The sequence below is a fragment of the Saimiri boliviensis genome, chromosome 2 (genome assembly GCF_048565385.1).
Source record: "Saimiri boliviensis isolate mSaiBol1 chromosome 2, mSaiBol1.pri, whole genome shotgun sequence".
NCBI classification, from domain to species: Eukaryota; Metazoa; Chordata; class Mammalia; order Primates; family Cebidae; genus Saimiri; species Saimiri boliviensis.
In genome coordinates this window covers 14,629,659-14,654,428 of record NC_133450.1, presented here as the reverse complement: position 1 = coordinate 14,654,428, position 24,770 = coordinate 14,629,659, and the positions used below count along the sequence as shown (strand labels likewise).

General features: G+C 39.7%; 1 protein-coding gene across 7 annotated transcripts in view; it reads right to left on the bottom strand.

Moving 5' to 3' along the window:
* CSNK1G1 (casein kinase 1 gamma 1) overlaps positions 1–24,770 on the bottom strand; it is a 197,648-nt gene that overhangs the window by 70,301 nt on the left and 102,577 nt on the right. For all 7 annotated transcript variants that reach the window (XM_074392832.1, XM_074392834.1, XM_010351633.3 and 4 more), the window contains exon 4: positions 18,504–18,573. In XM_074392832.1, coding sequence (XP_074248933.1) covers positions 18,504–18,573 — 70 coding nt within the window. The remainder of the gene's footprint in view (positions 1–18,503; positions 18,574–24,770) is intronic.

Genomic DNA, 24,770 nt, shown 5'->3' with positions numbered 1-24,770 from the left:
AGGTAAAGGTTAAACTCCTGACTGGATGGTAACTTAAAGACTGTGTTAATGAGAACATATTTGGCAATGATTGTGCAACTCCAAGAGAGGCGACTGAGAAAGATTCAAACATTGAACTCATTTTTTGTAAATATTTCTTGTCTTCTGGATAGCAAACAATTTCTTAAATACTATGTAGAAAACACTATACTAGATAGTTAAGGAAAGGAAGATTTAAAAAAAGATAAATAAGGTACAAACTCTATCCACAGGGAATGTAATGGTAGAAAACTGTTAGGTAAACAGCTAACGTGGTCCTGGAAATACGTTAAGTCAACAAAATCAGCCAGGTGTGGTGGCACGTGCCTGTAATCCCAATTACTTGGGAGGCTGAAGCAGGAGAATCGCTTGAACCCAGGAGGTGGAGATTGCAGTGAGCTGAGGTCCCACCACTGCCCTCCAGACTGGGCAACAGAGCAAGATTCTGTCTAAGAAAAAAAAAGGGAAATAATGAGGAAGACTTGAGCTAAAATTTTCTCGCTTCAATTCATGGCTATCTCCAGTTATTCACACTATCTAGAATTGGAGATGACAATGTCTAAATCTTTAGTCCTCAAAATGTAATTGCAAGGCTATCCATTTGTTATAGTTTGTCTTCAAAGAATCAGTATATCAGTATGTTCAGTTCTCTTATTCTTTAAATCTCTATTTTAAACTTCCTTGTCATTCCAGTAAACAACCTTCTCCACCAGTTCATCAGTAGTTCACATCTCCAGCTCCATCCTGATTCATCTCCAATAACCTAATCACCCCTGGCTACCAGCTCTGACACACCCATAACCGTCCTTCCTGCCAAAACACCTACCCTGCCACTCCAGCTCAGACCCGTTCTTTTTAAAATAGCCAATTGAGATTAGTCTAGTTTGTGTGGTCTAACCCTAGCTAATAGGGGATGACACAGCAGTAAGGATGACCCCCTGTCAGCCTAAGTACCCCTTCCCCCTTGCCCAAGCATGTGGTGGCCATCATTGCTCTGTGCACCCCACACCCTTCTATAGAAGTAAACTGCCTTGCTGAGAAGACGTATCTTTGAGTGCTATTTCTTTTTCGGCATCGAAATTTTGCTTGTAACAATTCTGGGGGCTCATCCGGGATTCACCCTTCTCCTCTGGGGTCTCAGATCCTCACCAGGAAACGCATCCTGCTGCTTCATTTTACAGCAGCCTCATGGGTAAGGGGTCCAGACCTACCCGATGTAGTATGAGGAAGAAGCCTCTCAGTAACAAGGGAAAAAAAAAAAAAAGGCCTAAAAATACCACAGCAACTAAGCAACCGTGCAAAGACCAAAAAAAAGATGCCCATGGGATCTGGTAAAGTATTTCCTTGGTGGTCGGGACCAAAGTAAGAAAAGCCATGCGGGGAGGCAGGGTGAGGGTGCAGTAAACTATTCCTTGGTCAGAATATACCAAGGCAAGAAAAGCCGTGAGGGGGTGGTGAAGTATTCCTTGGTCTGGGTGGCTTGGAGGTTAAACAGAGGTAAGACATCTCCATGGGGGCGGGGATTGAACCTCGCACAAACCTCCAATAGTTGGGGGTAGGGGGAGTGGTGGCCAAGAAATTTTCAGTAAAGGAAATTGAGCCTCACCCCAAAAGGCAAGACATTTCTGGTAAGGGAAATTGAGACTTACTGACCCCCCCAAAAAGGGAAAACTCGAGATACAGCAATGAAAAAAAAAAAAATACTCAGAACTTCCCTTTCCCCTCTTTTTGGGGAAGAAAGGAGTATGATCCGTAAGCATCCTCCCTCCCCCTACCAAAACATTCTTACATCGAATCAAACTCACCTAAGACTCCCAGTGGGACAACAGCAACATAGTCCACCGAGAAAACATGCAGGAAAATATGCTGGTCTAGGTCTTGAGGATCCCCTTGGCAGGGAATCTTGAAACTTAATTTTGTCACTAACAATTGGCCAAATATTAACAAGAAATTACAAAAAAAAAAAAAAAAAAGAGAGAACTAGAAAAATAAACTTGTAAAAAAGCTTCTAAAAGAGAGTTCAAGAGGGCGTCAAAGTGTTAAGAGGTAAATGGGTGGGGTCCACGCAGTCCACCTGGAGAATTCAACCCTGCAGGGGTTGGGCTGTGCCAGTGGCCCTGCGAATTTTTCCCGACCCCCTCCTCCTTCTGACCCCTCTCCTGCCGCCCCTCCTCTTCCTCGGAGGGGGTGGGCTCCAGCAGGCAGGCAGGGCCAGGGCTGGGGTCCGCGGGGGATCCTCCCCAGCTGGTGACAGAAGGGCAGGGTAAGTGGCTCAGAGGGCCTGGTAATCAGCCCCCTCAGGGGTGGCGGCGGCAGGCGCACCCCCTGAATGTTATAGCCCTGAGGCAGCAGCACATGCCAAATTCCGGGAGAGAGAGCCCTGGCTCCGCCCTTTGGGGGCCCAAGTCTTACTAATCGAGGCCCAGCCCATGGACAGTGTGAAGCCATTAGCACCCATAGCACGCCAGCGCAGGTCTTTCCGAGATCAGATTGCTTGTGATTGCATCCCAAATCTGGTGGTAAACTCCATGAAAGGCTAAATACCAGCACGAGACCCAGAGTCAACGAGTATGGTAACGGAAAGTTAAAAAGAAGTTTGGAGAGAGAGAGGAAAAAAAAAAAAAAGAAATCCTAGAGGAGAGAGAAAGACTAACAGAGGGAACAGAGGAAGTCAGAGAGGGAAAGAGAGAGAAAGAGATAGTAGTAAAGAGAAAGCAATGTGCCCTATTCTTTTAAAAGCCAGGGTAAATTTAAAACCTATAATTGAAGGTCTTCTCCATGATGGGATTCTTAAATCCTGTTGTTCCCAATCCTTATATTATTACAATCACCAGTAGTTTACAGTAATAGGTTTAAAAGATGCCTTCTGGGCTTGTTCGTTGGCAGAAGACAGCCAGGACCTATCTGCCTGTGAGTGAGAAGACCCTCCTCACTCCAGTCGAATATAGCGATACCAATGGACAGTTTTATCCCAAGGGTTTGCAAACTCTCAGTCTATGGACAGACCCTTATGCCCTAAAAATAGAGCCCTTATTAAAAAAAAAAAAAAAAAAAAAAGCTCACACAAGACAGGCTAAACCCTCTCATTTTGCAATTACCAGAAATCCAACAGGTGGAAAGGTTACCTCCTTAAGCATCCATTCCATCTTTTTGTCAGGGTTAACAAGAGCATAACCTTAGAAATACTTGCCCAAAGGCCAGTAGCTTTCCTATCAAAAATCCTTACTGCAGTAACCTATGGATGGCCCAAATGCATTACAGGATGACACTTATTTATAAAGTTTACTAAAAGTTAACAGTGTAACATGCATCACCCTAACTTTTAATCTTGTCGCCTTATGCAGTCTACTCCAGGGACATGAAAGAAGTTTGCTTTGGAAAAGAATGGTTATCATCATTGACAAAAAGAAAGGAGAATTTATGTAAAAAAAAAAATTCTTACATGGTAGATTCTTTACTTGAAATAAAATAACTGGCTGTTTAAAGGGATGTTTACAGGTCAAGTTGAAGATTATCTGTGAAAGTTGTGAAAAATGTTACAGAAAGGAATTTATGCAAGAAATGTTGTATAATTTAAAAGTAATTAGGCCTCCTGAATGTAAAATTATTCAAGAAACAGTTTATGTGCAAGGTGTGTAAGGAAAACAAAAATATACTTTTTGTAAAAGGATTATAAGGAGGCATAAGAATGTGATTTCTACCTTCATTTTTTTTTTTTTTTTTTTTTTTTTTTGAGACGGAGTTTCGCTCTTGTTACCCAGGCTGGAGTGCAATGGCGCGATCTCGGCTCACCGCAACCTCCGCCTCCTGGGCTCAGGCAATTCTCCTGCCTCAGCCTCCTGAGTAGCTGGGATTACAGGCACGCGCCACCACGCCCAGCTAGTTTTTTGTATTTTTTAGTAGAGACGGGGTTTCACCATGTTGACCAGGATGGTCTTGATCTCTCAACCTCGTGATCCACCCGCCTCGGCCTCCCAAAGTGCTGGGATTACAGGCTTGAGCCACCGCGCCCGGCCTCTACCTTCATTTTTAAAAAAAGTAAAAAATAGTTGGTCGGGCTTGGTGGCTCACGCCTGTAATCCCAGCACTTTGGGAGGCCGAGGTGGGTGCATCACGACGTCAAGAGATCGAGACCATCCTGGTCAACATGGTGAAATCCCGTCTCTACTAAAAATACAAAAAATTAGCTGGGCATGGTGGCATGTGCCTGTAATCCCAGCTACTCAGGAGGCTGAGGCAGGAGAATTGCCTGAACCCAGGAGGCGGAGGTTGCGGTGAGCTGAGATCGCGCCCATTGCACTCCAGCCTGGGTAACAAGTGCGAAACTCCATCTCAAAAAAAAAAAAGTAAAAAATAAAAATATTTTGTTTTGAAGATTAAAGTGAATTTTAAAATGTTAATTATAAAGGAAATTCTGTGTGTAATCATAAACATATTGGCTAATGTTAAAGGGGTATCATCAGTTTTTCTGTGAACTGGACATTAAAAAGTTTTTTTTGTTTTTGTTTTTTTTAAAAAAGGCACTAACCTGCTTTTTAACAAAAATTTTAGCAGGGTTAAAAAGGATCTATAAAAAATCTTACCTTATGGTCAGAAAATATGTCTATAAGGTTTCATGAAAATTGAGTTTAACATTAATAGCACACTAATATAAAGATGAAACTTTGCTTATCTGGTATAAAATCACACAGGAAGCACTGTCAAATATAAAATGGTATTTGGCTTTCTTTGGTTTCAAAACTAACAAAAATAGGTGCTAAAGAGAATTCAGAAGGAAAATGGATATTGCCAGACCAGAGGGAAATGATATCCAAACCCCTTATGAGAGGAATCTGCTTCCAACTGTATCTAGGGACCCATTGGGGGCCCCAAGCCACGTGTGACACAGTCCTCGGAGTTAATGGGTGCACAGGAATTTGTACCCTGGCCAAATGGGTTACAGACAGTTGCTTAATATGTATAATAAACTATTTTTTAAAAATTACCCCTCAGGGGAAGAAATTCAGGCTTAAGGCCATTCCAAAGTATCCAGATGAATTACACAAAGATGCCTCCAATGGGTCATCTAAAGTATTTTTTGATTCAGAAAACAGGACTCATTTTACTGCACATGTCATTGGGAAATTAACCCAGGTACTGGATATAACATGGAAAGATTGTACTCCCTGGCACCCACCTTTATTAGGGAACGTAGGAAGGCCTATTACCCTGTTAAGAGTCTAAACTGCTCCACAAAGGACAATGAATTTCCCTACATTTGAAACAAAAAATCAGTTTATATACTTGGTTTATCTTCCACTTTCCCTTCCCTCAAAACTAGAGGTCTTCTAGTGCAGGTGCCACCCTGAAGTCTCCAATACTAGCACCAGCCTGGAGACCACCCTACCTTGTGCTGCTAGCCACCAAGACTGCCATTCGTACAGCAGAAAAGAGATGAATACATCACACCCGAGTCAAGAAAGAGCCATCACCGTTAGAATCATGGGCTATTGTTCTAGAACCAGACCCTACCAAATTAAAGCTAAGAAAAGCTTAAGTCTATCTATCTTTTTTTTCCTTTTCTTCCCTTTAACTTCTCACCATCTTGTTATTAATGTCATTAGATCTAGCTCACCTCAAGTTGTTACTTTGATGTCTGTTTAGTTATGCCTTATGGAGATTTGCATAACCAGGGACAGCTTGCTGCTTCAGAAGGATGTCTCTGTCCCTCTTAGACTTCCTCAGATTAGGAAAACATAATGAATTCCTCTAAGGATATTAGTAATCCAAGGAATAGTAACTATATTAATTGGTAGAAATCAGACTCTTGTTCCTCTAAAACAGAATCTCTGTGTTCTGCTTAGTCTAATGTCATATGGAACACTAAAGGTTTAAGATAGACTGCTTCCACAGGTCTTTGTCAGTCCTTAAAACTATATGTCCACTTCACCAAAGGAATTACTTCTTCTAGCAGTCAATATAACCAATGTAATTCTATACAGCTTACTATTGTTATTGCAACATCTGAAAACTCTTCCCCTAATTAAGTTTTATTTATGGCACAGGAGCCGACATTTCAGAAAAGGATCTAAAGAAATTTTTGAAATGCACTTTATTGCTCCTTCAACCTCTTTATCAATCACTCCTCCTAGACACAATGACAAAACCAAAGTCTCAGTGGTAAAAGTAAAGGACCTAAGGCAAACCATAGCCATTAAAACAGGATATAAGGATGCAATGGGTAGAATGGATTAAATATTCCGTTTGCACCTTAAATAAATGTGACTATTATACTTGTGTGCATGGTAGGCCAGAGGCCCAGATTGTCCTCTTTTCACTTAATCAAGCAGACATGGAGTGCATGATAGCTCTTTTTCAAGATTCTAATGCCTGGAATAACAAATTGAGCCAAGTTCTTTCACTGCTATTTCCTGTGGCTCAACACCCTGAGGTCAGCCCCCTATGGCCATACAGCCTCCATCTCCCAAGGCAAAGTTTGCCTCATGTCTCTTAAAACAGGGAGAACTCAGTGTTCCTTGGAAACTTAACAGGATGCAGTGAAGTCAGGCACTTCCAAGAGGTGGCTCATCAGTCCGCCCTTACTCATCCCCAAGCAGATGTATGGTGGTATTGTGAGGAATCCTTACTGGACACTGCCAAATAACTGGAGCAACACTTGTGCTCTAGTCCAGTTGGCTATCCCTTTTACCCTGGCATTTCATCAACCAAAAAAAGAGATATCATGACATAGGTAAATAAGAGAAGCTCCTTATAGGTCTTTTAATTCTCAGGTGTACTTAGATGCAATTGGGGTCCCAAAAGGAGTTCCAAATGAATTTAAAGTCCAAGATCAAATAGCTGCAAGATTTAAGTCAATGTTGTTCTGGTAGGTTAACAATTAATAAAAATTGTAAATTAGATAAACTACATTATTACAATCCACAGCAGTTTGTTAACTATACTAAAGATGCTGTTAAAGGAATAAACAATTAGGATCCACTAGCCAAATGGCCTAAAAACAATAGAATGGCCCTAAATATATTATTGGAGAAAGGTAGTGTTTGTGTTATGATTAAAACCCAGTGTTGTACCTTTATTCCAAACAACATTGCTCCCAATGGGAGCATAACAAAAGCCCTCCAAGGACCTACTGCTTTATCAAATGAGCTAGCTAGAAATTCTGGCATCAATAACTCTATTTCAGATTGGCTCAAAAGGTGGTTCAGTTAATGGAAAGAAACTGTAACCTCAATTCTTACCTCTCTAGCAACTGTAATAATTATATTTCTTGTTAGATGTTGTGTCATACCATGCATCCAAAGACTTGTTGCAGAGGCTAGAATATCCCCAACCCCTCCTCCACCCTATTCAGATAGATTATTTCTTTTAGAAAAACAAAACTAAGCCAAAAATTTAAGGAAGTTTGAAGAAAAAAGGAAACTGTAAAAATTCAAGATGGAGGATTGTTACAGTAAACCCCAAGTTTCTCTTCAAATAATCAGTATGTCAGTATGTTCTGCTCTCTTATTCTTTAAACCTCTATTTTAAAGTTTAACTTCCTTGTAATTACAATAAACCTCCATCAGTTCATCAGTAGTTCACATCTGCTCCCCCTCATCCCCACTCCATCCTGACTCATCCTGGTCACCTAATCACTCCTGGCTACCAGCTCTGACACACCCACAACCATCCTTCCTGCCAAAACACCTACCCTGCCACTCCAGCTCGGACTCCTACTCTTTTTAAAATAGCCAATCAGGATTAGTCCAGTTTGTAAGGTCTAACCCTAGCTAATAGGGGATGACACAGCAGTAGGGATGACCCCCGTCAGGCCTAAGTATCCCTTCCCCCTTGTCTGAGTGTGAGGTGGCCATCACTGCTCCGTCCATGCGCCCTGTACCCTTCTATAGAAGTAAACTGCCTTGCTGAGAGGACATATGTTCGAGTGCTATTGCTTTTGCGACATTGAAATTTTACTTATAACACATTCATACATTTGCACAGCAAAAGAAACAATCAACAGGGAGAGGAGATGTTGAATGGGAGAAAATAACTGCAACTATTCATCTGACAGGGGACTAATAACCAGGATATACAAGGAACTCAAACAACAAAAACTGCCACAAATAATCCCATTTAAAAGTGGGCACAAAACATTAATAGATATTTTTTTCAAAAGAAGATACACAAATGGCCAAGAGGTTATTTTAAAATGTTCAACAATACTACTCATTAGAGAAATACAAATCAAAACCACAATGACGTATCATCTTACTGCAGTCAGAATGGCTATTATTAAATTAAGAAAATAACAGATTTAGCAAGGATGCAGAGAAAGGGAACTCTTTTTCACTGTTAGTGAGAATGTAAATTAGTACAGTGTCTATGGAAGACAATATGGAGATATCCCAAAGAACTAAAAATAGAATTACAATTGGATCTAGCAATCCCAAACTGGGTATCTCCTCAAACAAAAAGAAATCAATTTATCAAAAAGATATCTGTGCTCATGTATTTTTCACAGCATTATTCACAAAAGCAAAGATATGGAATTAACCTAAGTGTCCATCAATGGATGAATGGATAAAGAAAATGTGGTATATATGCACAACAGAGTACTATTCAGCCACAAAAAGTGTAAAATCCTGTCATGTGCAGTAACAAGGATGGAACCTAAGTGGAACAAACCAGGCACAGAAAGACAAATACCGTATGATCTCACTCATAGGCGAGTGCTAAAAATATGCTTACATAGATGTTGAGAGTGGGAATGATAAAGAATGGAAACTTGGAATGGTGAGGGGCTGGGAGAGGGAAGGAAGATAAGAAATTGGTTGGTGGGTACACAATGTATGTTACTTGGGTAATGAATACCCTAAAAACCCCAACTTAACCACTATGCAATCTATGCATGTAAACAAATTGCCCATGTATCCTCAACATTTGTACAAATAAAACAGGAAGAAAAAATAACTTTTCCTTGAATTTAGGAGTATGTTTCTTCCCTTTGTAATATATCTGGCAGAGAGATCTCTGAAAAATTTATAAACAGCAAGAAAAGGTCCAAATTTTACTTTCGTTTACCAAGTTCACTATTTCATCCTTTCTTCCCACGTTATGTAAACTTTCTACCCAAATGAAGATCAATACGTTTCTTCTAAGTTCCTTAAGCACTCCTCGGGGACAACTAAGTTGAAGCATGTTCCTTGTTCACAACTACCTGTGTTAAAACAGTCCTCTCAGATACAGGTGATGGCGAGGAAGGCAGCAAATCACACTGCCATGTGTGTACTTATGCAACGATCTTGCAGGTTCTTCACATGTACCCCAAAACCTAAAATGCAATAAAAAAAAGAAAAAAGAAAAACAGACCTCTCTACTTTAAGTAAAATTCTCATTTTTCTAGTGTATCTTTAGAAGTTTGTATTCCTGAATTCTTGTGTTCTGTTTCCTGTGTTGCTGAGCTTACTTGTAATGTGCTCCTAAGAAAGTTCACAACATTATAAAAGGGTCTTATCAATATTACACTTTCTTATGACTTCTTCAGATCTATATTTAATTGCTCTGCTAAAAATGAACCATGCTCCTGTTAATTTACAGTTGCCTAGATTCAAAGCTCTTTTGTGGTACCACCCAGCACCTCGTGTCTTTTAAGAGGGGATATAAAACCATTTCCTCCAAGCGACTTCAAAATTACAAAGCCTGATAAGCTCTATTAACACTTACTTTATTCACAACACAAAGGTTTCAGTGGATGAAACAGTTTGAATACAGGAGCTCTAAGCTTCTCAGTTGTATACATGGCACATGCATTCAACATCAACGATTGATTTACTGTGGGAAAACTACTTCAGAACGTAAAAAGCTCAAGGCCATACAAGGGTTTGGAAGTAACAAAGGTACCCTTCTGAGTCACAAAATTAGGGGGCATCATGTGAAACAGGAAATCCTGCTCTTTCACACTGGGGGAAGTTTCCAATCTTTGCCCCAGTTAAAAGCTTTTATGACTATCTTCTGTTACTGTTTTAAAATGAGGTAAGGGATAATGTGTGGATGACTATGCTGGGTATATAGGTATATATGCACATAAAAAAACTATACAAAAACATAGAGCCTGGGCAACAAAGCAAGACCCTCATTTCTACAAAAAAAGTTAGCCAGTCATGGTAGTGTGCACCTGTATTCCCAGCCACTCTACTTGGGAGGCTGAAGTGAGAGAATCCCTTGAGCCCAGAAGTTTGAGGCTGCAGTAAGCTATTAATTGTGCCACTATACTCCAGCCTGGGAGACAGAGCAAGACTCTGTCCCTTAAAAAAAAAAAAATCTGGCCGGGCGCGGTGGCTCAGCCTGTAATCCCAGCACTTTGGGAGGCCGAGGCGGGTGGATCATGAGGTCGAGAGATCAAGACCATCCTGGTCAACAGAGTGAAACCCCGTCTCTACTAAAAATACAAAAAACTAGCTGGGCATGGTGGTGCGTGCCTGTAATCCCAGCTACTCAGGAGGCTGAGGCAGGAGAATTGCCTGAGCCCAGGAGGCGGAGGTTGCGGTGAGCCGAGATCGCGCCATTGCACTCCAGCCTGGGTAACGAGAGCGAAACTCCGTCTCAAAAAAAAAAAAAAAAAAAAAAAAAAAAAAAAAAAAAATCTATGTATGTATGTTTGGAAGAAAAACCACAAACATTCCTAGTGCAGGTTTACTTATTGGGTGACCCTAGCTATGTAAGTTACTAAAGTTCCTGTGCTCAAAAATCGGGTAAAAAAGAAATAACCACAAAAAGTGCCTACCAGACTGAGCCCTACTGACTTGGGCTCCTGAATTACATCTATGGCCTGTATTCTGATCTCAAACCTCTACAGCACTGTTTTTTTACCCTGGAGTTGAGCCAGGGCTGTGCTCTACCCCACCATGGGTAGAGATTCACAGCTGCCACCCAACCCCCTGGATCTGGACTGTGAAAGGTTTCTCAAAGTCACAGATCCCGGTGCTGCGGGCAACCTACAACAAACCCTGCTACAGAGAGCAAACCTGCATTCCAAGACAAAAGTGCCACAGAGGTTTGCAAGACCCTAAGCCTGGGATCCTAGTCTCACAGCTGCTTGTAGACCATGTCAGATACCAAGAGTCTTCCCATTGTGGGGAAAATAAGAACAGGGAAGACCCAAAAGTCTTTGCCAGCGAAGATATTAACAACCTACTGCCATCACTACCAAAAAATTCTATACCCTAGGCCACTAAGGCATTCACACTTATTCCTAATGTTTAATGTAGCAAAAGAAGTTGCACAGAGACTATACCACTAAACCTACGTGCACACAGATTCACCACACTTTTCCCAATTAGCACACTAAGACTCAACTGCAGGTGAAAGTTTTTGTCTATCAAAGCCACTCTAGAAAGTTTAAGAGACTCAAAAGTTCCATTAGATGCACAAACATCAATACTGGGGTAAAGAAACATGAAAAAGTAAGAAAATATGATACCACCAAAGAAACATAACTCTTTTAGTAATAGATCCCAATGAAAAGGAAATTTTAAAACTGCTGGAAAAGGAACTCAAAATAATGATCTTTTGTTATTGTTTGGATTTTTTTTTTTTAAAGACACAGGCTTTAACTCTGTTGTCCAGGCTGGAGTGCAGTGGCATAAACATGGCTCACTACAACCTCAACTTCCTGGGCTCAAGCAATCTTCCTGCCTCAGCCCCCCAAGTAGCTAGGACTACAGGTGTGTACCACCATACCTGGCTAATATTTTTGCATTTTTCTTAGAGTCTTGCTATTTCCTCTAGGCTGATCTCAAACTCCTGAGTACAAGCAATCCACTCACCTGCGCCTCCCAAAGTGATGGGATTACAGGTGTGAGTCACTCACGCCTGGCCTAAAATAATAATCTTAAGGAAACTTAAGAGATACAAGAAAATACAGACAGATGAGTCAACAAAACCAGACAAATAATTCATGATATAAACAAGAAATTCAACAAGGAGATAGTAAAAAAGGAACCAAACAGAAATTCCACAGCTGAAGAATTCAATGAATTTTAAAAAAGTACAACAGAAAGACTCAACAGTAAACTTAAGCAGAAGAAAGTCTCTGAGCTTGATGACACAAAGGCTCAAAATAAAGGGATAGAGGAAGATTTACCAAGCAAATGGAGAGCAAAAAAAAAGCAGGAGATGCAATTCTCATCTCTGATAAAATGGACTTTAAAGCAACAAAGATCAAGAGATAAAGAAGGACATTACATAATGGTAAAAGGATCAATGCAACAAGAAGAGCTAACGATCCTAAATATATATGCACCCAATACAGGAGCACCCAGATACATAAGACAAGGTCTTAATGACTTGCAAAGAGACTTTAACACCGCATTGTCAATATAAGACAGATCAACAAGACAGAAAATTAACAAGGATATCCAGGTATTGAACTCAGACCTGGACTAAGCAAACCTAATAGACATTTACAGAACTCTCCACCCCAAATCCACAGAATATACATTCTTCTCAGCACCACATTACACCTACTCTAAAATTGACCACATAATTGGAAGTAAATCACTCCTCAGCAAATGCAAAAGAAAGGAAATCATAACAGTCTCTCAGACCACAGTGCAATCAAGTTACAACTCAGAATTCAGAAACTAACTCAGAACTGCACAGCTTCATGGAAATTGAACAACTGGCTCTTGAAAGTTGACTGGATAAACAATGAAATGAAGGCAGAAATAAAGATGTTCTTTGAAACCAACAAGAACGAAGATACAACATGCCAGAATCTCTGGGACACATTTAAAGCAGTCTCTAGAGGAAAATATATAGCAATAAATGCCCATATGAGAAGCAAGGAGAGAACTAAAATTGACACCCTATCATCAAAATTGAAAGAGCTAGAGGAGCAAGATCAAAAAAACTCAAAACCTAGCAGAAGGCAAGAAATAACTAAAATCAGAGCAGAACTGAAGGAGATAGTGACGCAAAAAACCCTTCAAAAAGTCAGTAAATCCAGGAGCTGGTTTTTCAAAAAGATCAATAAAATAGACCACTCGCCAGATTAATAAAAAAGAAACGAGAGAATAACCAAATAGATGCAATAAAAAATGATAAAGAGGATATCACCACAGATTCCACAGAAATTCAAACCATCGTCAGAGATTATTACAAACAACTCTATGCACATAAATTAGTAAACCTGGAAGAAATGGATAAATTCATGGATACTTGCATCCTCCCAAGCCTAAACGAGGAAGAAGTTGGAACCTTGAATAGACCAATAACAAGGGCTGAAGTTGAGGCAGCAATTAAGAGCCTACCACTCAAAAAAAGCACAGGTCCAGATGGGTTCACAGCCGAATTCTACCAGACACACAAAGAGGAGCTGGTACCATTCCTTCTGAAATTATTCCAAATAATCCAAAAAGAGGGAATCCTTCCCAAATCATTTCATGAGAACAGTATCATCCTGATACCAAAACCTGGAAGAGACTCAACAAGAAAAGAAAACTTCAGGCCAATATCCATGATGATCATAGATGTAAAAATCTTCAATAAAATAATGGCAAGCCGACTGCAACAGCACATCAAAAAGCTTATCCACCATTCATCCCGGGGATGCACGGCTGGTTCAACATACGTAAGTCTATAAACTTAATTCACCACATAAACAGAACCAAAGACAAAAAACACATGATTATCTCAATTGATGCAGGGAAGGCCTTTGACAAAATTCAACAGCCCTTTATGCTAAAAACCCTCAATAAACTAGGTATTGATGAAATATATCTCAAAATAATAAAAGCTATTTATGACAAACCAACAGCCAATATCATACTGAATGGGCAAAAACTGGAAGCATTCCATTTGAAATCTGGCACTAGACAAGGATGCCCTCTCTCACCACTCCTATTCAGTATAGTGCTGAAGGTTCTAGCCAGAGCAATCAGGCAAAAAAAGAAATAAAGGGTATTCCAATAGGAAAGGAGGAAGGCAAATTGTCTCTATTTGCAGACGCCATGATTGTATATCTAGAAGACCCCATCGTCTCAGCCCAAAATCTCCTGAAACTGATAAGCAACTTCAGCTAAGCCTCAGGATACAAAATCAATGTGCAAAAATCACAAGCATTCCTATACACCAATAACAGACTTAAAGAGAGCCACATCAAGAACGAACTGCCATTCACAATTGCTACAAAGAGAATAAAATACCTAGGAATACAACTAACAAGGAACGTAAAGGACCTCTTCAAAGAGAACTACAAGCCACTGCTCAATGAAATAAGAGAGGACACAAACAAATGGAGAAACATTCCATGTTCATGGTTAGGAAGAATCAGTAACATGAAAATGGCCATACTGCCCAAAGTAATTTACAGATTCAACGCTGTCCCCATAAACCTACCAATGACCTTCTTCACAGAACTGGAAAAATACACCTTAAACTTCATATGGAACCAAAAGAGAGCCCGCATAGCCAAGTCAATTCTAAGCAAAAAGAACAGACCAGGAGGCATCACACTACCGGACTTCAAACTATACTACAAGGTTACAGTAATCAAAACAGCATGGTACTGGTACCAAAACAGAGATATAGACCAATGGAAAAGAACAGAGGCCTGGGACGCAACATAACATATCTACAACCATCCCATCTTTGACAAACCTGACAAAAACAAGCAATGGGGAAAGGATTCCCTGTTTGTATTGGGAAAACTGGCTAGTCATGTGCAGAAAGCAGAAACTGGACCCCCTGCTGACACCTTACACTAAAATTAACTCCACATGGATAAAAGGCTTAAACATAAAACCTAACACCATAAAAACCCTAGAAGAAAATCTAGGCAAAACCATTCAGGACATAGGCGTAGGCAAGGACTTCACGACCAAAACACCAAAAGCATTGGCGACAAAAGCCAAAATAGACAAATGGGACCTAACCAAACTCCATAGCTTCTGCACAGCAAAAGATACAGTAATTAGAGTGAATTGGCAACCAACAGAGTGGGAAAACACTTTTGCAGTCTACCCGTCTGACAAAGGGCTGATATCCCGAATTTACAAAGAACTAAAACAGATTTACAAGAAAACACAAACAAGCCCATTCAAAAGTGGGCAAAGGATAGGAACAGACACTTTATAAAAGAAGACATACAAGAGGCCAACAAACATATGAAAAAATGCTTATCATCACTGGTCATTAGAGAAATGCAAATCAAACCTACATTGAGATACCATCTCACGCCAGTTAGAATGGCGATCATTAAAAAATCTGGAGACCACAGATGCTGGAGAGGATATGGAAAAATAGGAACACTTTTACACTGTTGTTAGGAGTGTCCATTAGTTCAACCATTGTGGAAGACAGTGTGGTGATTCCTCAAGAACCTAGAAATAGAAATTCCATTTGATCCAGCAATCCCATTACTGGGTATATATCCAAAGGATTATAAATCGTTCTACTATAAGGACACATGCACACGAATGTTCACTGCAGCACAGTTTATAATAGCAAAGACCTGGAACCAACCCAAATGCCCATCGATGATAGACTGGACAGGGAAAATGTGGCACATATACACCATGGAATACTATGCAGCCATCAAAAACGATGAGTTCATGTCCTTTGTAGGGACGTGGATGAACCTGGAAATCATCATTCTCAGCAAACTGACATAAGAACAGAAAATCAAACACCTTATGTTCTCACTCATAGGCAGGTGTTGAACAATGAGAACACATGGACACAGGGAGGGGAGCATCACACACTGGGGTCTGTTGCGGGGAAATAGGGGAGACACAGCTAGGGGTCAGGAGTTGTGGAGAGATAGCATGGGGAGAAATTCCAGATATAGGTGAAGGGGAGGAAGGCAGCAAATCATGCTGCCATGTGTGTACCCATGCAACAATCTTGCATGTTCTTCACATGTACCCCAAAACCTAAAATGCAAAAAAAAAAAAAAAAAAAAAAAAAATTAGCCACGGATGGTGGCACACACCTATAGTCCCAGCTACTTGGGAGGCTGAGGCAGGGGAATCACTTGAACCTGGGAGGTGGAGGGTGCAGTGGGCCAAGATTGCCCCACTGCACTCCAGCCTGGCAACAGAGCAAGACCCGACCTAAAAAAACAAATTTTTTTTTAAAAAAAGAAAATTTGGGCCTAATATGAAGAACTTCAAATACATTAGACTTTTCCACATTAAATTAGCCTGAAGAACGGTGAACTCTATGACTAGAAGTAAGTGGTCAAGCAGATTTCGATGAATATTAAGAAAATCCTAAAAGCAATTCTTACACTAGGGGGTAAGGATAGGGGGTGGATTTGAAACAGACATCTAAAGTTCTTCCTATCTTGGAAAAGTCTATAGCTACCTTGTTAGTTGCAGGCAAGAATATTAAGATGATACCCACCGCAGCTATTTTAAGAGTAATGGGTGATCTCAAGAAGCAGAAAAGAGGCCAGTAATTACCACTGAACTTCATATAAGACCTAGACAGCTTTGTGATCTTTACATGTTTGTTAGAAAAGGTGCTGGGAGAGAGACCAATGATGGTCATCCTATCTGACTATAAGTCAACAGTTAGCCTAACCAGTACAACAGAGCCCTCCTATTCCCACTCATGACAATGATGGATGTACCAGTCTCAGAGACTGCAGTTTTTCCTTGCTGCTTAAGTGAAAGGCAGTTTGAAAAAAGTCCCCTTTCCTCTAATGCCCTCCCTATTTACTTCTTGTTTTCAGTGCACAGAGAATGCTAAAACTTCAAGAGTCTGAAATTATCTGTATTTGGGGAGACTACCAATGTAGCAGCATAGATGTTATTCCTACATAACAAATTCATGAGATTTTTTTGGCTCTATATTGAAAAGGGAAGACTGGTGTGATTTGGTGGGTCTATTTGAAGGGCTTACAGAGGAAATCCTGAAAAATGCCCTTTTCACTTCCCCACTTAAACTTATAAGTTGGACTGGATTAAGCGTGTTTCCACCTGACCCTTAGAATTATGAGACATATACAAACTTGTTTAAGTGGGCTGTGACAGTCTTTACCCTAAAATTTATGAAACCTGGAATAACTTAACAACATTATGAAACCAGGAACAATATAAGAGGAATAACAATTAAAATTTAGTTCTGGGGCATCTGGGAAGATAACCCTCAAGTTATATATACATCTGGTGACCTCGGTTGCCAGTCTTAAATCTTATGCCAGAAACACTCCAATCAATTAACAAATATATACTGAGGGGCTACTGTGGGCAAGAACTCATATTAAGTTAAGAAAGACAAGTCCATTGTGGGCTCTCTGGGTTATGACTATAGCTGATTATTGCTATAGTCAGGGTATAATAAAACTTAAATAACACACAATGGCTCTCATATAATCCTAAATATTTTAGAAAGTAGAACTCAAATTCCTTCAGTAGTACCTTTAACAAGGGTACTTTAAATAGAAACCAATGGTATGATGGCTCATGCCTGTAATCCCAGCATTTTGGGAGCCTGAGGCAGGAGGACTGCTTGAGCCCAGGAGTTCAAGACCAGCCTGGGCAACATGGCGAAACCCCACATCTCCTAAAAAATACAGAAAATTATCCAGGTGTGGTGGTGCATGCCTGTAGTCCCAGAAACTCAGGAGGCTGAGGCAGGAGAACCCCTTGAGCTTAGGAGGTCAAGCCTGCAAGGAGCAGTGATCATGCCACTGCACTCCAGCCTGGGTGATGGGAATGAGACCCTGTCTTCAAAAAAAGAAAGAAAAAAAAATAGAAACCAAGCTTTAGTCATTCACATAAAACCTGTCACAGTGAAGGGAGCATAAAGCAGAGGAAATTCTAAATACGTCAAATAGTGAAAATAGCTCTAAAGACTTCATCTTCTGAGAGACTTGTCCCTATAGATATCACCCCACCCAGGATTGGTAACATTTGCTTAGCAAAACATTTTTCTGGAAACCAGTAAGATATTTGAGAAATTAGAGCTTTTAGGTAAAAATAAACATTTTTAAAAATTATAAACTTAATTTCTAAAAATTAAGATTATTACAATCATATGGATAGCTCTTGCAAATTAATGAGAACAATGGATAAAATGAGTAATATTTCAGAATTGATATTTTAGTATGTCTTTAAAACAGATAAACCATCTCAATGTAGAAAGATATGATTTGCAAATTACCAACATTTCCTCCTTTCTTTTGGTATAAGTAAAGAAATGAAAAGAGAATGAACTACTGAAAAGCAAATCCTTCATACTATGTGTATTTGACAAGTGGAAAGCATCTGTAGGTTGGTCTGTGGGCATAGTCATAGCAACACAGATCCCCTGTCAAGTCAACTCCAGGAACCAGAGAGCAAGGAGCTTTGTGGTTGACTATGTTTATTTACCTATATGGCAAGCAGAGAAGATAGATGGTTTGGTTAAAAGGGTAAACCAGACAAGAAAATTTATATATTTTTGGGCTTCCAGTTAAGCTACATGCTTAGTAAGTGGAGAAAAAAGACTTGACTTACCTGCACTGCCAAGCTGTTTATAAAATCTGTACTCTAAATGAAGCTGTGGAGCACGTGATTTTATTGGTTCCTGAAACCCACAAAGAAAAACTGGTCAGATTTAAACAAATGGGATTTTTCCATTCTTAAATTTTTGGAGTAAGCAAGGGCTACGATCAACTAGTGTTTTAGAGATAATGTCCATATATAAGAGCCTTTTCTAACTGCAATTTGTCTTACACAATACAGCTAAGAGAAGATGAAGGTGAATTACATACAACTCCTTCCATGGATAGTTAAATAAAAATAAACTTTGCATGACAGCTTTCTTGCAATGAAATATTCTCCTGATATGTATTCTCCCAGGAAACTTGATGCTAAACCTTTAAATTAAAAAAAAAATACCAGCATGTATTTCTTGCTTGTTTTGTTCTGAATTTTGGGTGGAACATGGTTTTATTATTTTCAGAAAAATAATGCATGCTCAGAAGAAAATTCAAATATACAAAAATCAGAAAGAAAATAAAAATAATCTGTCATCCTGTCACTCTAAAGAAAGGCACTATTAACATTTTAGTGAATGTCTTTCCAAGTATATATATATATATATTTATATGTATAATACAAACTAATGAACTTAATTTTATATAAATAAGATGATGATGTATTTGCTGTTCAGTAATGTGCTGTTTAATTCAACAATGTGATAATATCATCCCATGGCAGGAAATAAATGTGTATAATTTCTTTTTTTTTTTTTTTAAAGATGGGGTCTCATGCACTACAGTTGAACCTCCAAGCTCAAGTGAACCTCCTAACTTAGCCTCTACTGCTCACAGCTAATTTTAATTTTTTTTGTAGAGATAGGATCTTACTATGTTACCCAGGCTGGCCTCAAATTCCTGGGCTCAAGCAAACCACCCTCTTCAGCCACACAAAGTGCTGAGATTATAGGCATAAGCCACCATGCCTGGCCTATATAATTTTTAATGGTTTAAGTATCACCCTGTATGTATACATGTATTTATGTATGTATGTATGTATACACACATACCCCATAATTTTTGGACACATGAACTGTTTTCGTTTCCAATATTATGAACAATGCTTTTAGAAACATCCTTATGTATATTTCTTTTTAAACTACTGAGAATTAAAGATTGTAAATGCAATTAATAAAGCAGCCAAACAACCATACTTTGCTCTATGTCAATTGAGCAACTGGCTGGCTGATTATTCTAAACTGACAGTCTATTAGGCAACTGGCTAACAAGACAACCAAACATTACCCTAAACATATTATAATCTCTCTTTAAAAGCTCAACAGTAGCTGACATGGTGGCTCATGTCTGCAATCCCAGCACTTCAGAGGCCGAGGAAGGAGGATCACTCAAGACCAGGAGTTTAAGACCGGCCTGGGCAACACAACAAAACCTCATCTTTAAAAATAAATAAATAAAATAGGACAAGCATGGTGGCTTACGCCTATAATCCCAGGACTTTGGGAGGTTGAGGAAGGAGAACTGCTTGAGCCCAGGAGTTCAAGACCAGCCTGGGCAACATAGGAAGACCCTATCTCTACAAAAAAAAAACCTAAAAAATTAGCCTGGCATGGCGGCACGCTCCTGTAGTCCCAGCTACTCAGGAGGATGAGGCAGGAGGATTGCTTGAGTCCCAGAGATCAAGACCGCGGGGAGCTGTGATTGCACCACTGAACTCCAGCCCGGGTGACAGAGTGAGACCTCATCTCAATCAATCAATCAATAAAATAAAGCTCAACATCTGCATGCCCATTAGGATGGCTATTATCAGAAACAGAAAATAACAAGTATTGATGAGGATGCAGAGAAACTGGAACCCTTGTGCATTGTTGATAAGAATGAAAAATGGTGAGATTGCTGTGGAGAACGTATGGCAATTTTTCAAAAAATTAAACACAGAGCCGGGCGCGGTGGCTCAAGCCTGTAATCCCAGCACTTTGGGAGGCCGGGGCGGGTGCATCACGAGGTCAAGAGATCGAGACCATCCTGGTCAACATGGTGAAACCCCATCTCTACTAAAAATACAAAAAATTAGCTGGGCATGGTGGCGCATGCCTGTAATCCCAGCTACTCAGGAGGCTGAGGCAGGAGAATTGCCTGAACCCAGGAGGCGGAGGTTGAGGTGAGCCGAGATCGCGCCATTGCACTCCAGCCTGGGTAACAAGAGCGAAACTCCATCTCAAAAAAAAAAAAAAAAATTAAACACAGAATCATTATGATTTACAATTCTACTTCTGGATATATACTCCAAAGAAGTGAAAGCAGGAACTCAGATATATTTGTACATCCATGTTCATAGCATTGTTATTTGCAGTAACTAAAAGGTGGAAGCAACCTAAGTGTGCATCAGTGAATAAATAAATGATATTGGGTATATTCATATGGTAATGTATTATTCAGGCTTAAAAAGGAAATTCTGACACATGCTACAACATAGACAAACCTTGAGGACATTATGCTAAGTGAAATAAGCCAGTTACAAAGGACGAATATATCATGAGTCCACTTAATATTAAGTACCTAGTATAGTCAAATTCATAGAGACAAAGTAGAATGGTGGCTGCCAAGGGGTTGAGAGGAGGGTAGAATGAGGAATTAAGTGTTTAACAGATAAAAAATTTCAGTTAGGGAAGAGAGATGGATGGTGGTGATGGTTGTACATCAATGTAATTGTACTTAATTCCACTCACCTTTTAAAAATTGTTATAATGGTAATTCTACATATCATGACATCATCTGACAATATTATTTTCTCCTATTCCAATCCATGGGTTGCCTTTGAAAACATTCTGCTGACAGTGTACAAAAGTTTTAAATTTTGCTGAAGTCCAACTTAGTGAGTTTTTACTTTGTTGTCTGTGATTTTGCTGTTATATCCAAGGAATCACTGCCAAATCTAATGTCATGAAGCTTTTTCCATGGTGCTTCCAGAAAAGCACCTTGAAGTCTAATTGGCTGAGCAGACTATGGCCATGTGGTAAGGAGTTGGCTCAAGTGTGTCATTCAATAATTAGACCCTCATGTCAGAATATATGTGACATATATGCTTTTCAACCCTTGAACTAGCTAGTAAATTAAAAATGCAAAACTCAGTCTACAGATTGCAGAAGGCAGCAATATTACTGGCATAGAGAGATTAAAAAAAAAAACAAAACCCAGTTGTTAGAAAACCTCTGTTAAAAAGTACCCTAGAAATGTGGATGATGGATAAAAGAAGCACTCATTACACTATTTGGTTTACTTTGTGTATTATTTTATTAAGGTTCTTAGAAATCTAAGAAACAAGAGTCCAAAATGAAGATTCAAACAAAGTAGAATTGAAACAGCAACAGCAAAGCTTCCTTGTATTTCTGTACCAGATGTGAATTACATTTCCATACAGGGCTGGACATTTGCCAGAACATTTGCCACAATAATTCTGGAAAACACATGCCTGCCTAAAATCCTAAACAAACAGTTTAGGATTTAGACAGCTACCTTGTGGGAGTGTGGTGCTTAAGGCAAATTTGCCATTACAATGAAAAGAGCTCAATTACTGCCTTCTTATCTCCCTTTAAAGAACAGAAGCCCAACAGCAAGAGAGAAAGCCTGTAGACAAAATTGTTACCCTCTAAAATACCTTTGAGACTTATTTGAAAGGGAGATGTGGTACTGAGTCACACTTACTAGATTTTAAGAGTTCCATTTTTAGCTTTAAATAGTGGCTATACAAAGCAGAATAAAAGTTTTTAAAAAGGAAAGTGAAATGAAATGATCAATCATGTCAACGATATGTTATGTAAGGTTATCTATACAGGTCAATTGTTATAACCTAGCAGAAGAAATCAAGGTAGAAAGAACTGTCCCTAACAGAAAGCCTAACAAATATGTAGTAATGCAGCAAATTTTTTTTTTTTTTTTTTTTTTTTTTGAGACGGAGTTTCGTTCTTGTTACCCAGGCTGGAGTGTAATGGCACGATCTTGGCTCACCGCAACCTCCGCCTCCTGGGCTCAGGCAATTCTCCTGCCTCAGCCTCCTGAGTAGCTGGGATTACAGGCACGCACCACCATGCCTAGCTGATTTTTTGTATTTTTAGTAGAGACGGGGTTTCACCATGTTGACCAGGATGGTCTCGATCTCTTGATCTCGTGGTCCACCCACCTCGGCCTCCCAAAATGCTGGGATTACAGGCTTGAGCTACCGTGCCCGGCCGTAATGCGGCAAATTTTTAAAGTGTTTTAGGAGCTGCTTCATTCTCTTAGTAGTCGCAAATAATCAAAGATTATTCTAACTTATCAGAATAATAAAACAGAAAAAGTAAAAAAAAAAAAAAGCAGATATACTAGAGAACACTTTTATAGAATAACCAAATTCTTCCAAATAAAAAAGTATGGTTAATCCTATTTTTTTGAGACAGGGTCTCACTCTCTCACCCAGGCTGAGCACAGAGGTGCAAGCAATCTCAGCTTACTACAGTCTCAACTTCCTGGGCTCAGGTGATTCTCCCATGTCAGCCTCCAAAGTAGCTGGGACTACAGGTGTGTGCCAGCACACTTGACTAATTTTTTGCACTTTTTGTAGAGAAAAGGTTTTGCCTAGTTGCCCAGGCTGGTCTTCAACTTCTGGGCTCAAGTGATCTGCCCACCTTGGCTTCCTAAAGTGCTTCGATTATAGGCATGAGCAACTGCGCCTAGCAGTTAATCCTTTAATATTCAATCTAAAAGGATATTTGACCTGCATTGTTATATGTATTACCTCTCTTCCTGCTCCCATCTATCCAACAAGAGTCCCAAGTCAAAAAACAAAAAGAAAATACTTGGTTTCGTAGAAGTTATCTGCTGCTCTAAGCCCTGCTCCCTGTCTGTCCACCCCTTTGTAGGGAAACGAATCTGGTAACTGTCAGTTCCTCACAAGGCAACCCTAACTCCTCCACAAGCAAGCTGGATGAGAACCACCAATCACAGAACAAGTGTGGATGAGGTAAGTGCAATTCATTAGAAAAGAATAACACTGCCAGGTGGTGGCTCCTGCCTGTAATCCCAGCACTTTGGGAGGCTGTGCTGGGTGGATCACCTAAACTGAGGAGTCCAAGACCAGCTGGGCAACATGAGGAAACCCCATCTCTACAAAAAACACAAAAATTAGCTGGTGTAGTGGTGCACACTTATAGTCCCAGCTACTTAGGAGGCAGGCTGAGATGGGAGTATCACTTGAGCCCAGGAGCCAGAGATTGCAGTGAGCCAAGTCACACCACTGCACTCCAGCCTGGGCAACAGTGTGAGATCCTGTCTTCCAAAAAAGAAAAGAAAAGAAAAGCATAACACATATTTCCTTCAATTTCCTCCAACCATTAACTCCTCTGGCTTCTAATTAATAAAACCCAAAGTTACCTGTAAATCCTGGGACACTTACTAGGAGAACAAACAGAGTTTCAGTGAAACTACTCATATGAAACATTTCACATGAAAAAATAGTTTTGTTAACAACCTTAAATATAAGATAAAGAGTTCTGTCTTCTAAAATTATTAGTCCCCCAAAATAAGAAAATTATTACTTCTCTTTTTTTTTTTTTTTTTTTGAGACGGAGTTTCGCTCTTGTTGCCCAGGCTGGAGTGCAATGGCACGATCTCGGCTCACCGCAACCTCCGCCTCCTGGGTTCAGGCAATTCTCCTGCCTCAGCCTCCTGAGTAGCTGGGATTACAGGCACGCACCACCATGCCCAGCTAATTTTTTGTATTTTTAGTAGAGACGGGGTTTCACCATGTTGACCAGGATGGTCTTGATCTCTTGACCTCGTGATCCACCCGCCTCGGCCTCCCAAAGTGCTGGGATTACAGGCTTGAGCCACCGTGCCCGGCTACTTCTCTTTTTAATAGGATATCATTTTCAATGACTAGTTTAATTATTCATAAAGTTAGTATCAATATATCATTTGACTTCTTTGCTTCTAATGTGACCATATGGTATGTTTTTCATGCTTGACAGATTTGTAAGGCCATGATTAGATGATCAGACATGATTTTCTTCTAAGTACAAAAAATCAGTCAAGTTAGAGGTAAAAAAATTTTTTTGAATGATTTTATCTTTTAAATTATGATACCTACGTTAAAGATACAGTTCACAGAATTACTAGTTCTCCCAGCTTTTTTTAATCAACTAATTTTTGAGTCACCATTGCTAACACCATAGTTAGTATCATTTAACTATATCGTGTTATCTAGTATAGAGTGATTCATCACTGTAACACTATAATTGAAGAAAAATGA